Source organism: Bidens hawaiensis, unplaced genomic scaffold (assembly GCF_021521415.1).
Source record: "Bidens hawaiensis isolate Kalapana, Puna unplaced genomic scaffold, B.hawaiensis_p1.1 tig00009951_1, whole genome shotgun sequence".
Classification (NCBI taxonomy): Eukaryota; Viridiplantae; Streptophyta; class Magnoliopsida; order Asterales; family Asteraceae; genus Bidens; species Bidens hawaiensis.
In genome coordinates this window covers 23,645-38,585 of record NW_027491753.1, presented here as the reverse complement: position 1 = coordinate 38,585, position 14,941 = coordinate 23,645, and the positions used below count along the sequence as shown (strand labels likewise).

The 14,941-nt window shown below is 32.8% G+C and overlaps 2 protein-coding genes across 2 annotated transcripts; one reads left to right on the top strand and one right to left on the bottom strand.

Moving 5' to 3' along the window:
* The first annotated feature begins 3,011 nt into the window (after nt 1-3,011).
* On the top strand, nt 3,012-4,681 carry LOC143533896 (DNA polymerase epsilon catalytic subunit A-like). The gene is made up of 5 exons (XM_077028526.1): nt 3,012-3,091; nt 3,199-3,369; nt 3,463-3,606; nt 3,708-3,814; nt 4,274-4,681. The coding sequence occupies exons 1-5, from the start codon at nt 3,038-3,040 to the stop codon at nt 4,647-4,649; spliced, it is 852 nt and encodes a 283-aa protein (XP_076884641.1). The 5' UTR covers nt 3,012-3,037; the 3' UTR covers nt 4,650-4,681.
* Nucleotides 4,682-5,237: 556 nt separating this feature from the next.
* Nucleotides 5,238-10,206, bottom strand: LOC143533923 (uncharacterized). Its single transcript, XM_077028548.1, has 9 exons — nt 9,967-10,206; nt 9,479-9,538; nt 8,788-8,835; nt 7,760-7,892; nt 7,593-7,669; nt 6,927-7,025; nt 5,968-6,038; nt 5,782-5,872; nt 5,238-5,533 (listed from the first exon to the last, which is right to left on the bottom strand). Exons 1-9 carry the CDS (start codon nt 10,204-10,206, stop codon nt 5,423-5,425), a joined length of 930 nt encoding a protein of 309 aa, XP_076884663.1. The 3' UTR covers nt 5,238-5,422.
* Nucleotides 10,207-14,941: the final 4,735 nt, after the last annotated feature.

Here is a 14,941-nt window from a genome sequence, read left to right as displayed (position 1 = left end):
AAGTTGAAAGGTGTGTGGGTTTGAAGATCTGGTTTTGGTTTGAAGATCTGGGTTTTTGGTTTTGGTTTGAAGATATGAAATTATAATTGCCATGTAAGCTACCACATAAGACATAATGTGACAACAAAGCGTGCCACGTAATCAAGTTTTTGCCAACTATGCGTGCCACATAAGCATAAGACTAACGGAGTTAAAATCTGTTAGTCACGGCTCGTTAAAAACAAATACCCGTGTAGTTGGGACTGCCACCGGCCAAGTTTGAAGTTGGGACTACTATTTACCAATATGGTATAGTTGGGATTATTTAAAACTAATATTCCAAAATACTATATATATATATATATATATATGCATATTAAATTAAAAAAATTATATATAAGTTTAAATTCGATTAATCCCATATAATTATAACTGAATCGTTAGACCTATCTCACCATCCAACCACCGCCTAACGATTTCTATAACACTGCTATTAATCAATAACTTTACACTTAGAATGATTCTTGAGTAGTCTACTTCCTTTCGAATGATAAATCCCGTAATTCTTAATTAAAGTACCTTGAAATTCAGGTCGTACTCTATGGTTACGATTCTACCATATATGTCTTTTTCATTCCGTCGAAAATCTATTTCCATTCTATCATTGTTCTCATTACTTCTCGCGGGAAAAGGATCCCCGGAAAAGAATTCTACATTGCGAAATAACATAAAAACATATTCATTCTCATGAAAAAAAAGAAAATCAATCGGCCAAAATAACCATGAGCGGCTACGATATTATAAGTTTCTTCTTCTTGACCGAATCTGTAACCTTCATTAGCAGATTCATTTTCTGTGGTTTCCCTGATCAAATAGAAATCGAGTTTGTCATATACTAAATATTCTTTAAATAAATGAAACTCGTATTTTTTCTATTATTTTTTAGTATCACTTTTAGGTAAGAGTTTTTTTTCATATACCATCATTATGATTTGCTAATGCAGCATAACATTTTCAGATGTAATTTTAACCTGTTGAAATAATATCATTACAGAGACTCAAAGAAGAAGCTGACAATCTCATATCCATGTGTTATGCTCAATAATGCTGATGTGGCGGTAAACAACAAAATACACAGTGAATGCTCAACTGAATTTGAAGTGGATGGACCATACAAGGTAAATATGTAAAATCTTGAAAGTAGAGGTGGCGTTTTTTAGTCCATATATTTGTAATTGGATTGATTTGGGTTATAATCTGATTCTATTAGGTTAAACAGGTAAAATAGTCTTTTTAAGCAAGGTAGGAAACCTGGCAAAAGGTTGAAAGTCATTCAAAATGGATATCTATTAAATATCTTAAATTCCATAAGCACATGATAATAACTGTTTAAAAAAGGCATAGGATCTTTCTACACCACCATGGATCCTCACACACCACTTTTCGTCTATACGGCTCATGTAGGGTTATACACAAACGATTGAAGACCCATACGGCTCGTATAGGCTGAAAAAACTGTTTTTTTGTTCCCTTCGTCAGTCATGTGTGGCCTATACGGCCCGTAAAAGCCTATACGAGCCGTATAGGCCTGTACAGTCAGCATGGGAGTGGTGTATGAGGATCAAATCCCTTTAAAAAAGTTAATTTCTTGGACACATCGTAATTGAGAACAGTCCAACCTGTTCAAAATGCTCACCTTTTTGCTACCTCTACTAAAAATGACACCTTTTTTTGCCAGTTAGTTGAATTAGTCATGATATCACATTTTGACTTTTTTTTACTGTTTGAGTGTAGGCTATGATTCTTCCTGCTTCCAAAGAAGAAGGGAAATTATTAAAGAAGCGGTATGTTGTTTTTAATGAAGATGGTACCCTTGCAGAGCTTAAAGGTTTTGAGATAAAGAGGAGGGGTGAACTGAAGCTCATTAAAGTCTTCCAAGTAATATTTTAATCTAACAACCTTATTTTTGACTTAATGGTTTTGTTAATTATTTCTTTTGTGCGTTGACACATTCACTTAACTTTTTATCGTTTCAGGCCGAGCTCTTTGGAAAATTTCTTCATGGATCTACCTTAGAGGAATGCTATTCTGTAGTTGCTTCTATTGCCAACTGCTGGCTTGATCTTCTTGATGTATGTAAATCATATTTCTTTTATGTTTTTGTTATATATCTTTATGTATAGTAAAAGAAAACAGGTATTCATTTGGGACACGTGTCGGTTTCATTTACTAACGTGTTTATCAATAAGCCTATCCACGCCTCTCTTTCTCTTTCATCAAATCTTCTCAAGGAAGTTTCAGAAAAGCACGCGTGTTTACCCAGGGCTCTTCACCTTTTATTCAAAATTCAAACGGCTCCCACTGTCAATCCAATAAAACTCTAATCTTCTACCCCAATAACTCTAATCTTCTGCCCCAATCTTCCTCACCTCAGTTTCCTATCTTCCACGTTTTCTTTCATATTTCTTTCTATCATTTATTAGATTTGTGGCTGGAATCGTCAGTTGGTGATGGGTTTCTACCTTCGATTGTTTTATGGTAAGATCCAGATTAGTAAATTACTTGTAACATTTAACCTATTTTCGTTCTCAGATCTACGCTTTGCGGTTATCTAACCATTATTCTGCAGTTTGTTTCAAATGTCTAGGGTTAGAAAGCTTCAAATCGTTCGTATGATGTTTGTAATCTGCAGGTGCGTGAAGCTTGAGATTTGCCTCTTAACTGGACTTTTTGTAAGTTATTCATCAAATTAGGGTTATGTTTTAGATTGGGTTCTTTTTTGTTTTATTTTTTTTCCTTTAATTTTTACTACTGATTTGCAGGCGTGGTTATGTAGCTGAACATCGTTCATCCTCAGGTAATGCTATAATATATTTCTTTGTCTATTCAATAATGTTTGCATGTATCCTCTGCGATTGGGCATGAATTGTGTGTTCTGATCTTATGTTAATTTGACTTTCTAATTGAGGTAAAACTTCCCTTTTGCAATTGGCCATGGGAGTTTTTTAGTTGTTTTCGAATTTCACCTAAATCAGATCAAACAAACGATGACTCAAAAATGCCGATAGCGTCACATTGGAATATTGCAGAAAACCTGCCTAATGAGACTCAAGTAATTGAATTATTGGCATTTTTTTCTTATCAGTAACATGCAAAAATTATACAATTATATAATTGTCAGTTGATACCATCATACCAGTTGATCTCTTTTTTTCATAGGATCACTTTAATTTAATAGTCTATGATTTTTTGTACCACCCGTGGGAATTTGCACAAGATCAAGCCAACAAAAGAGCAAACGTAAGAGATGCTGACTCATGCACTCCATTAATTACTGCAGCAGCTGCTGAAAGTATCCAGTCATGCATGACTAAACACATTCAGAAGCAGGTCAAAGTTAAAATAATAATTTTAGTCGGTGGAATTCACATGTATTTTGGCTTTTTTTAATCATAAACTCGTGTTTTTTTATTTTTTTTACAGATTATACCTGACTTCACAAAAAGACTAATGAAAATAGTTAGTGCTCTTTACAACAGAGAAAAAGGCAAATCTCATGCACTTGAATTTATTAAACACGTGTGTGCTGTGCTTGCACTCGACCAGAATGTGCAGGATGATATTCGGGTATGCTTTGTTCAAAATTTTTTATATATATATTGGCCACCTGAATGTTTTTTTTTATTTGCAAATGTTATTATTTTGTTAATGTTTCCAACAAACTGCAGATCATGAAGAGGAATCTGTTAACATTAGTGCATGTCAGGGAGTTTGCTCAAGAGGCACAGTTCCAAAAGTGTCTGATTTTGTTTACTCTACCAGATGTGATTTGCAGGTAATATAATTAACGCGTATTTATATTTATATTTATATGAAGACTGATTTTGTTTTTATATGTATAACTAATTTAAAAACAAAAATATGAAACAATTTGATTTTGTTTTTAATTAATTCCTATCAGTTTTAGTTATTTTTTTTTATCATAGTTTTATATATGATAATAGGCTTGTTCAGGCTCGGAAAACAACTCAATCTTGATAACTGAATCTCGGGCTTGTGCTCGTTTATTAAACAAGCTTATTTTAAGGCTCGAACTCGTTTAAGCTCATCTCAGTTTGAGATTTTAAAAAGCTGGCTCGGCTCTTTTACACTCCTATTTGCCTCACTTCTTTTTAGAAAGTTTATAAACACCTAATATAGTTGGTTGCTATTAGGTGAAGTTTTCTCTGTGTGTGTATTGTCATTGTTTGTGTGCATTGTCGGCATATCTAATTTAAAGTCACCATTTTGGCAGCTACTGCAATGACTGTAGAGACATAGACTTGCGCGAGGACAAGGCTTTACTAACTCAAGAATGGAGATGTAGTATTCCGCGATGTCGTCAACCTTACGACCGCGAGAAGATGGAATACGATCTTCTTCAAACGGCGCGCCAACGAGAGAAGATTTATCATCTTCAAGACTTGGTTTGCTTAAAATGCAAGCACGTTAAAGCTGCACATTTGGCAGAGCATTGTGCGTGTGCTGGAACGTTTGCTCTCAAGGAAAACGCTACCGAATTTAGAGGCAAAATGGAAGTATTGCTAAATGTAGCCGTGCATCAGAAGTTTGAGTTACTTAAAGAATGTGTCGCTTGGATTCTGGAAATAAATTTGAGTACAAATAACTGAATCTATATGACCTCCTCAACTGGGTTCGCATTAAGAATGTAAGTAACTCGAGTTCAGGTTTTTTAACTTCTTAAGAGTAAGAGAGTTAACTGTAAATCACATTACCATAATTCTTTTTTCACGAAATTAATTTTGATGTATATTGATTTTACTCAAATTAGCCGTGCTATGTGCGGGTATTTTAGTCATTTTGCATTCTATATATTAACAATTTGTTAAGTTTGTGAAAAGTTTTAAGTTTATCACATCACAAAACATAATAAACAAAATATGTTAAACTTGTAATCTAGAGGAGCTATTTATATATTAGTTTTCTTTAATTGTTTGTAGAAAAAGTTGTCCATGTGTCAATTTTAATTACTTAAAATTATTAAAACTGTGTCTATCGCATAAATTGTACACTTGTCAACTTTTTATTGGTTTCTTTTTAATAACACATAAAATTAAGCTAGGAACGGTTCAAACGATTTTTTTAGTTTGTTAAATAAGAGCATGATGAACAAAACATATAGAACAATAATGGAAAACTATAAAACAAAAGTAAAGCAATTATCACTATAATATACAAAACATATAGAACAATAATGGAAAACTATAAAACAAAAGTAAAGCAATTATAAAAATGAAAGTGAACACATTATCACTATAATATACACTGCTCAAACATTTTAAGTCAAAAACAACAAATTTGAATATTTAGCACGCAAAATAGCGAAATTAAAAGTGTACATAACACATATTAGTTAAAGATGAGAAGATTATCAGGAACAGTCTCACTTCTTTCCAGATTTAAGTTCTCTTGAAAGTAAGACTAGCCCAATAGTAGCAAAAACAGACAAAACCGTTGATCCATAAAAGAGAACGAGTAAGGTTCCTCGTAAAGACTGCAACATGCATACAAGATGGTTAATACAGGTTATGCTTTATCTCTAACGGGTCAAATGGATCACATGGGTCAAAAGCGTAATTTTAGTAAAAAAAAAATTGTGAATCATTTATTAGAAATATTAGATCAATACTAAAATAAGCTCATTTTTATAACCATATTATAATGTTGGATAAAAAGTGTTTTACCAACCCATTTGACCCGTTTGACATTTTTAGTGTCAACTTATTTATTTAATTTAAGCACCTGGCCGATCAACGAAGCATTGTCATTTGCATACTGGAATGTGCTCTCTGGTATGTTTTGAATGCCTTGACTTAATTCCCATGAAATAATCCTACATAGTTTTGACAGTTTAAGATCTTTTAACAGCTACAACTATTTCTTGTTACAAGTATGTAATAAAATATTGATTAAATGGTAGATAATTACCCATAAACAAAGCCTATCACTGCACCGATGTAAGCTTTCTCTCGTGTTAGCTCAACTTGAAGTTCACCAAACTGCAGAATAAATATAGTTAATTCAAAATCACCACTCTTAATATTAGTGCTAATGATTTCGACCCGTTTAGTTAACTCTAATGGGTCAAAGGTCACCCATAACATACTTCAAATGCTTAAAATATCGTATATTTTATGCAAAAAGTTGAACTATTATTGAAATAACATAATTTATTTAAGAATACTTGACACGCTAATTATTTAACGGAAAAGTAAAAAATATGTGTAGGGGCAAAAATGTAAAATAAAAAGAATACGGGCCAAAAATAACCGAAGTGTATTTTTGGTGCGTAAAACCTCCTAACGTTATTATATTCTAAAAAGTTAAATTACTAGTATAAAAACATAAATCTTGTAAGTATACTTGACACAGTAACTGTTAGTTTTATATTAAAAATTCTGGACAAAATTTGCTGGGGTGTCAAACCCAACCCGGGCTGACCCATCTTGCATCAACTATATACGACCTGACCCATTTCAACTTGTACAAAAGTTACCCATTTTTACCCGATACTCAAACTTTAATCTAAAAAGGAAATGGGTCAAAAGTCACTAATTTTTACTTTTGTTGTGTTAAATTATTGTAGATTAACATAACTTTGTAATTTCAAATGCAAACTGTATTTTCTATTAAAAAGGAGAAAACTTTAGACCCGCCTCCGGTCAACCCAAGCTGACTTGTATAAAAGAAATTACCCATTAACAAAAGGTTTCGTGTGTCGACCATACCTGACCAACCGACTTCGACTTACAAAAAATTACTCATTTTGACCCATCAGTCAACCCCCTTTTTTGACTTGTATATTTTGCCACCTCAAACTTTTATGGCCAGAAGACTCTAACTTGTCAGTTTTCCATTTGGTTTAAAATCATATAATAGTATAATACCTTGAACATGCGAGTTTCGGCTTTTGACTCTTCATTGACTTCTTCAGTTACAGGAGTTGAAGACAGAAGCTTCCCAGTTGAAATCATAGCTTTGGAAATCTACACATAAAAATAGCAAGTTATTTAACAGGTTGTATGCTATTATATGCTTTGGGCGTCTTTTGACTTGTTTCCCTTTCAACTAACACATTTTTGCTCAAATTTAAATATTTCTTTCTAAATAATTAATGTGTTATATGATTAATAAAACTAAAATATGACAACAAAAAATTAATTAATTTAACAAAGTGATTTAACAATACAGGAGGTAGCATGCACTAAACATAAACCATGGACGGTTTTCGACCATATGTACCAAAAATAATAAATTAATTTTTTTTCAATAAACAATTTAGGAGGTAGTATGCAATAAACATACACTTTGAACGGTTTTCTACCGTATGTACTGAGAATAATAAATTAAACCTTTCAATAAACATATTAGGAAGTAGTCGGCAGTAAAGATATATTTGAACGGTTTTAAACGCGTATGTCCGGTTCCTCTTATTGCTTTTAAATAAAAAAAAGTCAGCCCAAATGGCCAAATCAACCCATTTATTAGTAAAACGGATCAAAGTTGCCAGATGTACTTGTAAAGAGCAAATAGCTAAAGTTTTAACCGGTTACCCTTTGTAGTTCACCTTGACCATATTGACCCATTGACTGAAACCGCCTTCCAGCAGAAATCAAACGTTTTCCGAGTGCTAATTAGCAACAAATAAAATATAAATCATCTTAGAGGGAAGTCCTTGTGCTAATGGACTTATATGCAAAGCTTTTGCTTTTACTCTTGCCTGATTTCTTGTTGCTGGACAACGAGTTGACCAACGAAGGGAGATTGTTGACCAAAGCTGTTGAAGTCGATGTATCCGCCGACTCCCAAGCCCGAGATATGTTTAGCAATATCGTTCCCAATTCTTGTCCACACTGATGAAATTTCAAGAAAGTGAGTTCACATAATCTTGTGATATTCGTTTCATACAACTTTGAACTTTTGAAGTCAACTCTTTGCATTAGGGGTGGCAAATGTGACCCATTGGGTTGAATGAGTTGTATTAAAATGTATATAATGGGTCAGAATGTGTCAAACTAAAAAAAGAAAATGATTAAAACGGGTTGACATTTCTTGGAAGGTTTTTTTAATGGAACGAGAAAACGGAGGAAACTTTTTAGTACTTTTACTTTTTAGTTTTTGATATATATTTCGAGTTATGATTTTTTAGTTAATTTTTTTTTTTTTGAATTTTTTAATGAGGGGTTTTTGAAATGGGTCAAAATGGGTTGAGACTTCAAAAACCCTCATTAAAAAAATTCAAAAAATTATAACTTGAAATATAAATCAAAAACTAAAAAAGTAAAAATACTAAAAAGTTTTCTCCGTTTTTCTCGTTCTATAAAAAGTAAAAAATTTTAGAAGTCATAATTGTGTAATATCTGTCATATGCAAAGTTTGCATATGATAGATATTACACAATTTTGACTTCTAATAAAAATTTCATTTTTTGGTCTGAGAATATGAAGTAACGCACAAGTGTAAGGTTGATCATCAATTTCATTTTCTTATTTTAATTTTGTAAAAAAGATCATTAAAATACACTTCAAAACAAATCATAGGTTTACAAAAACATAAACGACATAAAGGTCGGTTTTAATATCGGTTCGGTTCAGTTAATCCAGTCATTTATACACATTTAACCTCAACTCAACCATAAAAACTGGTTATCATAAAAATCATAACTGACCCACCGTTTTCAGCCTTTACAGCCCGGTTAATCGGTTATAATAATTCTTAAAAGTAAATGAAAGATAAGAAACCGCTGACCTGCTCCAATACTGGTCCATTCGAGAGATCGAAAGCAGCATCATTCAGCTACACAATTAAAACTCATACCAGTATGAACTTCATACTGACTACTGAGTCGAGCCGCTCGCGAGCTACTTAAGCTCGGATCAATAAGAAGCTCGAAAAGATTATCAAGCCTGAGCTCGAGCCTTGTAAGGGAAGCTCGTTTAGGCACGTCGAGCCTTGTGCAGGGTTGTTCAAAAAGCTCGAATTAAACTAGCTAAAAAACTTGATTTGAAACGACCTGAGCCGAGCTGGCTCATTTTTGCAACCGGGCTGATCTCGGCCCACGCTCGGCTCGATCTTAGGCTTGTTTAACTTCAAGCTCGATCCGAGCCGAGCTGCCTCATTTAATATCGAGCTAGATCCCACCCTGGCTCGACTCGTGAACAACCCTAGCCTTTGTGCATTTTAAGTCTGACCTCTTTTGGACTTCTATTAGTTAATTTTACAATGCACAATTGAGCTCAGCTTGGGCTCGTTTAAGGTACTACACGAGCTCGATCTAAACTTAGGCTTGTTTAAGGTTTTTCCTCAAAACATATAATAATAATTTTTAAAAAAAAGTATATAAATTAGTTAATATATAATAAACGAGCCTAGCTCGAGCTTGTAAGTTAAAATGAGCCGAGCGAGCGAGCATAACATAATAATCAAGAGTCTCACTAACGTCTAGACGAAGATCACGTGGGAGCTGTGAAAAGTAATCAGATGGAAGCTTAAAACTATCCTGCAAAACCACCATATAAGTAATAAGGATAATAAGCATTTGGTACTGACAACCGGTACCGATTAATTCGGCACGGTATTCGCCATTCGGCACTCACTTTTTCAGAAATTCAGTAATGGTATTTTCGGTACACGTAAGCTACCGATACCATATTAAGATGAGCATTTTGTAACGAGTATTGGCACCGTACCGATAGTTTTGGTAAGGGTATTTTCGGTACAGAGTAGCGGTACAATTACAGAATGTTGTACCAAAACTGTCGGTATGGTACCAATACTCTTTATAAAATGTTCATCTTAATATGGTATCGGTGGCTTACGTGTACCGAAAAGACTGGTACTGAATTTCTGAAAAAGTGTGTGCCAAATGGCAAATATTGTACGGAATTTATCGGTAGATAAAAAAGGGTTAAATAAGTAATTACGTACGGCGACGTCTTGAAGAAGGAGTTGGGGGTCGGGTGGGTCAAGGGATTTGGGGGAGTCGGATGATTCGGTAAGGGCTTTTGTGGCGACTGAAGATGAATATAATAATAATAATAAGGGTGGTTTAATAGTGAGAATTTGAGTGTTGGGTTTACAACTATAATAATAATAATTATTATTGTGAGGAGTGAAAGAGGAAGAGAGTGGTGGTGGAGGTGACCGGAGAAGGAGAGAAGAAACCATTTTCTGGTGGTGGAGTGTGTGTTGTTAGCCACTCAAAATGTGACTGTTTTCTATGTTATGAATCTTTTGATAATTATGTGTTTTTGTTAAACCAATATATAAGAAGACAAAATTGCCCCTCTTTTAACGGTAAAAATATTGACGGGTAAATAATTTGGATGGAAATGGTAAGACTTTGTAAAAACTTTTGGATAAAAGTTGCAGTTGTGAGTCTTGTGACTATACCTTAGAGCATCTACAACAACAAACTAACATAAACTGTCACATCATAGTCACGTTACATTCCGAACTTTTCTTAAAAATTCAACTTTCTTTCACAACAACAAACATCCACAAACCCCGTTAAATAATATTAAACGTGTATACATATAATATATATGTATGTGTGTATGTGAGAGATGTTGCCACATCATCTGTTTGTTAACAAACTTCTCAAGATAAACTTGGCTCCACAATGGTGGAGTTTGTGATGTTGTTTGTTGCAGTGACACCTCATTCGGACCTCGAGAAATGGTGCCTGATGTGGATGCTCTTAGAGACGATTTTAAGTTTTTAACATATTACTCATTTTCTTATTAGTGTATTTATAGTTTAGATGGAAAAGAGAAGTGCTACTAACAACGGTAATCAAAATGATGGTTGTAAATGAGTCGAGCCAGAAGTTAAACAGGTCAAAGAGCGAGCCAACGAGCCAAGTTTCGGCTGACTCATGTCGTCTTTTGAAATCAAGTTTTTTTAGCTAGCTTTTATCGAGCGAGCTACGAGTCACAGACTTTTTGAACTGCCGTTTCAAAATGTATATTTAAGTATTATTCTTTTTGAGGTCGAGAAATGGTATCTTATAGTAAACGGTGATACGAATTTAGGAGTAGGATTAATGGTTGTGTAAGTTCGTCATTTTAAAAAGATTTGTAAATGTCTATAGATATAGATGATGAATATTAGTCATGGAGAGAGAGAAGTCACACTTTGTGGTTATGACTTCGTGTATATCAAGAATACGGATTTTATGATAGAAGATGAGAGAGAAAGGACATGTTGTCAATGGAGTGGAGATAAAAGGCTGATGATCTATGGAGAATCGAGAAGAAAAGAGAATGAGATGGTTTGTGAGGCGAACGTTTGAGCAAACCAAAAAGTAAGTGATTCGTGAGTATTGATATTGTTTGATGGTGTTATCATTTTCAAGTTCATCAAACATTAAGAAGCTTTACTTTGTAAACTTATAAATGATAATGTTTTGTTGATCATAAAAATTACTTTTCAATATCCAATTTAATTCACAAATTAAATGGATGATCCAACCCACTTTAATAATATATGCCATATTGAAAAGCTTGCATGGTGCCTTCTACCCACCTAACTACAACTATTAATGTATGTTCTACATCACAAGTGAACATATACATGTTTTGATCATTTGGATAATTGGGTTGTATAATTGAAGACGTTACTACTTTTTGTAATTGCAATAGTTTGAAAGCACGTGTCTACTTTCAGGGCCGTCTTTGAGGCATGACAGGGTAGTTGACAGCTACAGGCCCGACACCCCGCTAGGCCCGAAATTTATTTTTTTTTCAAAAGAAAATTATATGTATTTTTATTAAAAACATGTGTATAATCAATGTTTCAACACAATTACATAACCATTAGCTTGGTCTAATGGTAAAGGGGTATGACATCTAACCAAAATGTTGTAGGTTCTAGTCTTATTTGAGACAATTTTAAGCTTACTTTATACAAAAGTTTTTTACATAACTTAAATCATAATCAAATAAGTCCATTTATAATTAGATTGTTTAAACCCAAAAAAATGTTTCTTTTATTTAAGGCCCAAAAAAAAGTTCGCCTTTAGCCCAAAAAAATTTTCGTCTTTTCGGAGCCGTCCCTGTCTACAGTCTACTTTCCTTCATGCACGTCTACATACATATATAGATATTAATTTGTGAAGACGTTAGTCAGAAATTTCGGTCAAGAACAAAAAAACAATAAAACAAAAAAAAAAAAAGCTTTGAATATTGTTAAACTCGATACAAAATATTGATTACAAAGCCTCATATTTTTTGCTAACAAACTTAATCACCAAACCATTCTAACCTGTATTGGAAACGATAACCTAATTTGAACTAACCTTTACCAAATAAAATAATTAATAATGAAAAAAGAAAACCAATAAAAACTAAAAATAGACTAAAAACTCCTTACTCCCCAACGTTTTTATTTTATATAAATTTAGCCTGTCTTGACCCGAATTAAAATATTATCAATAATCACCTCTCTAATGTGGATTCAAATCATGATAACTGATTGTGTTGTTTCAGTACCCTAGCTCGATTCATCGACCATTTATAATATATCAAATATAAAAATTATTAAAAAGTTAACTTAAAAGTGATTTCGTTCTTTCTAGTATGATAGAATGCCTAAGTTTTTTTAATTTTAATAAAATATCAGTTCATTTTTTACAGGCAACACATTAGAAAGGTTTCAAAGGCATAGTTGGCTAAATTTGAAATAATCAAATGTGGAGTTAAATTGCCAATCGACATAGAAAGTGACAAAATGTCGAATATCAAGCTTACAATTCCAAATTAAAAAATATTTAATAATTGTGGTACTCAATCATCAAGAAATTATATCCAATCGGGATTATAGGGAATAACGAAAGCATATTCCAGGTCAAACTTGATGTCTTTAAATAACAGCATCCATTTAAATACTTAAAATGAAATACTTATTTAGAAAGTCAATTAATTTCTCAAATAACATTATTTAACTTCAAAAAAAAACTTAATCGAAAATGAAATCACTTTTAAGTGAACTTTATAGTTAGAAAAAAGTTGGAGTAAAAAACCTCAACTAATAATAAAGGAAAGAAAATTAGACTTAATAATCAAAGCTATATATAACTCATTTTTTAAGACAAAAAAATACATACCTTTAACATAACCAGTAATTTAAATTATACATACCTTTAACATAACCAATAATTTAAATTGTGACTCACTAGATGATAATAACTTATACTTTTAATATGAATAATAACATTTTTAATCTTTATTATTGTTGTCAAGCACAATCTCCGTCCAATAAGTAACTAAATGTGTTTGCCTTTTAATAAATAACTAACTAATTCCTATTTTAATCAAGTGGTAAATTGCTTAAAAACTAAATAAATAAAAGTCAATATCAGAGATGAAGTTTCTTTTACGTCGGTGTGTGATTGTTGCTGATAAGTAGTAAAATTACATACCACACATTAGCAGTTCGTTATCAACATGAATTACTATCAATCATGGTTGTAAAAGTTAGATTACTTCTCGACTAAACGATAGTTTTTATCCCCACCAACTAATCATCGATCAATCGCTATTTGGTCAAAATCAATCAAAATTGAAAATTGTAATGTATAAAGTAGGTGCGTGTGTCTATATATATATATATATTAAAAGTTACATATAAGTTTTAATCCGATTGAATCATTAGATCATACCTCACCGTTCAACCACCGCCTAAAAATTTCTACATCATTGCTATCAATCAATGACTTTAAAAAAAGTTGCAACTAAAATATATATCACGTTTAAAAACCTATATATAAATATAAAATAAAAGAAGAGATAAAATACAATAATCATTAACGTACCTTAACGTACAAAAATATCTATATTCACGAAATTGTTCCATGAAATCACATCCCAACATCTCGGAATTTACATACCCAATTAATCATCGATTTATCGAAAAAATACAGATTTGGATCGTTAATCGATCAATTTTTTACTTTTCTTCACGAAACCCGTTCTGAGTGTTTTAGTATTTTTGGCTGAGCGTTTTGTTATTTGCATTTTTTCGCCTTTAAGCGTTTTGTTTTTTTCTTTGAGCGTGATTCACGTACATTAAAGTAAGGATTATTGTATGTTAACTTAGAGGTGCACAAATCGGGTTTTTTCTAATACCCGGGTTCGGGTATGATCGGGTATTGGAAAATCGGGTATTAAGATAAATCGGGTAGGGTATTGAGGAGAAAAACTCAACCCTATGTACCCGGGTAGGGTATGATCGGGTTCGGGTATTGGAACCGGGTACGACCGGGTATTAATACCCGGTTTTTAATTTGTAATTTTTTTATACATTTGTTAATTTGTTTAAAATTTAAATTTGCTTTGTAATGTATAAGATAATTAAACTATATTACAAAAACCATAAATTCACTTAATTACTAATTATTTACTTAGTAATATGCTTTTTACAAAAACTTAAACATAAAAGTTGTGAAGTAAACATAAAAATATACTATAAAAACTCATGTATTATTTCGGGTATTAGAAAATTGGTATCGGGTATCGGGTATAGGGTATGACCGGGTCCGGGTATTTACGGTATAAATTGGGTACGGTTTCGGGTACGGGTACTGACCTCAAAATGCATACCATATCCATACCCTATGGGTAGGGTCGGTTCCGGTTTCGGGTATAGAATACTCGGGTATAAAAAACCCGGTTCCGGATACTTTTTTTGGGTCCGGTTCCAGGTACCGTTTTTTTTTGCACCTCTATTAACTGTCTTATAAAATAAAAACGAAAAATATATAAAAGGGAGGAAGACACGTCATGTTGATGAAACACAGAAACAGATGATAAACTTAAGTTGCACACGCCATTATTTAATTACTTTCTATCTCTTGAAGTTGCTGTCGTCTCACTCAAACAAACAAACACCCCTTTGTTGTTAT

Bases quoted from the DNA above. Each gene is read 5' to 3' on its own strand.
- LOC143533923 (XM_077028548.1), bottom strand. From the start codon at position 10,206: ATGGTTTCTTCTCTCCTTCTCCGGTCACCTCCACCACCACTCTCTTCC. The intron at 7,893-8,787 runs GTCAGCGGTTTC...AAATTTCATCAG, and splicing joins ATGGACCAGTATTGGAGCAG to TGTGGACAAGAATTGGGAAC. The intron at 5,873-5,967 runs GTAATTATCTAC...AAAACTATGTAG, and splicing joins GTGATAGGCTTTGTTTATGG to GATTATTTCATGGGAATTAA.
- LOC143533896 (XM_077028526.1), top strand. From the start codon at position 3,038: ATGCCGATAGCGTCACATTGGAATATTGCAGAAAACCTGCCTAATGAG. The intron at 3,092-3,198 runs GTAATTGAATTA...TTTTTTTCATAG, and splicing joins ACCTGCCTAATGAGACTCAA to GATCACTTTAATTTAATAGT. The intron at 3,370-3,462 runs GTCAAAGTTAAA...TTTTTTTTACAG, and splicing joins CTAAACACATTCAGAAGCAG to ATTATACCTGACTTCACAAA.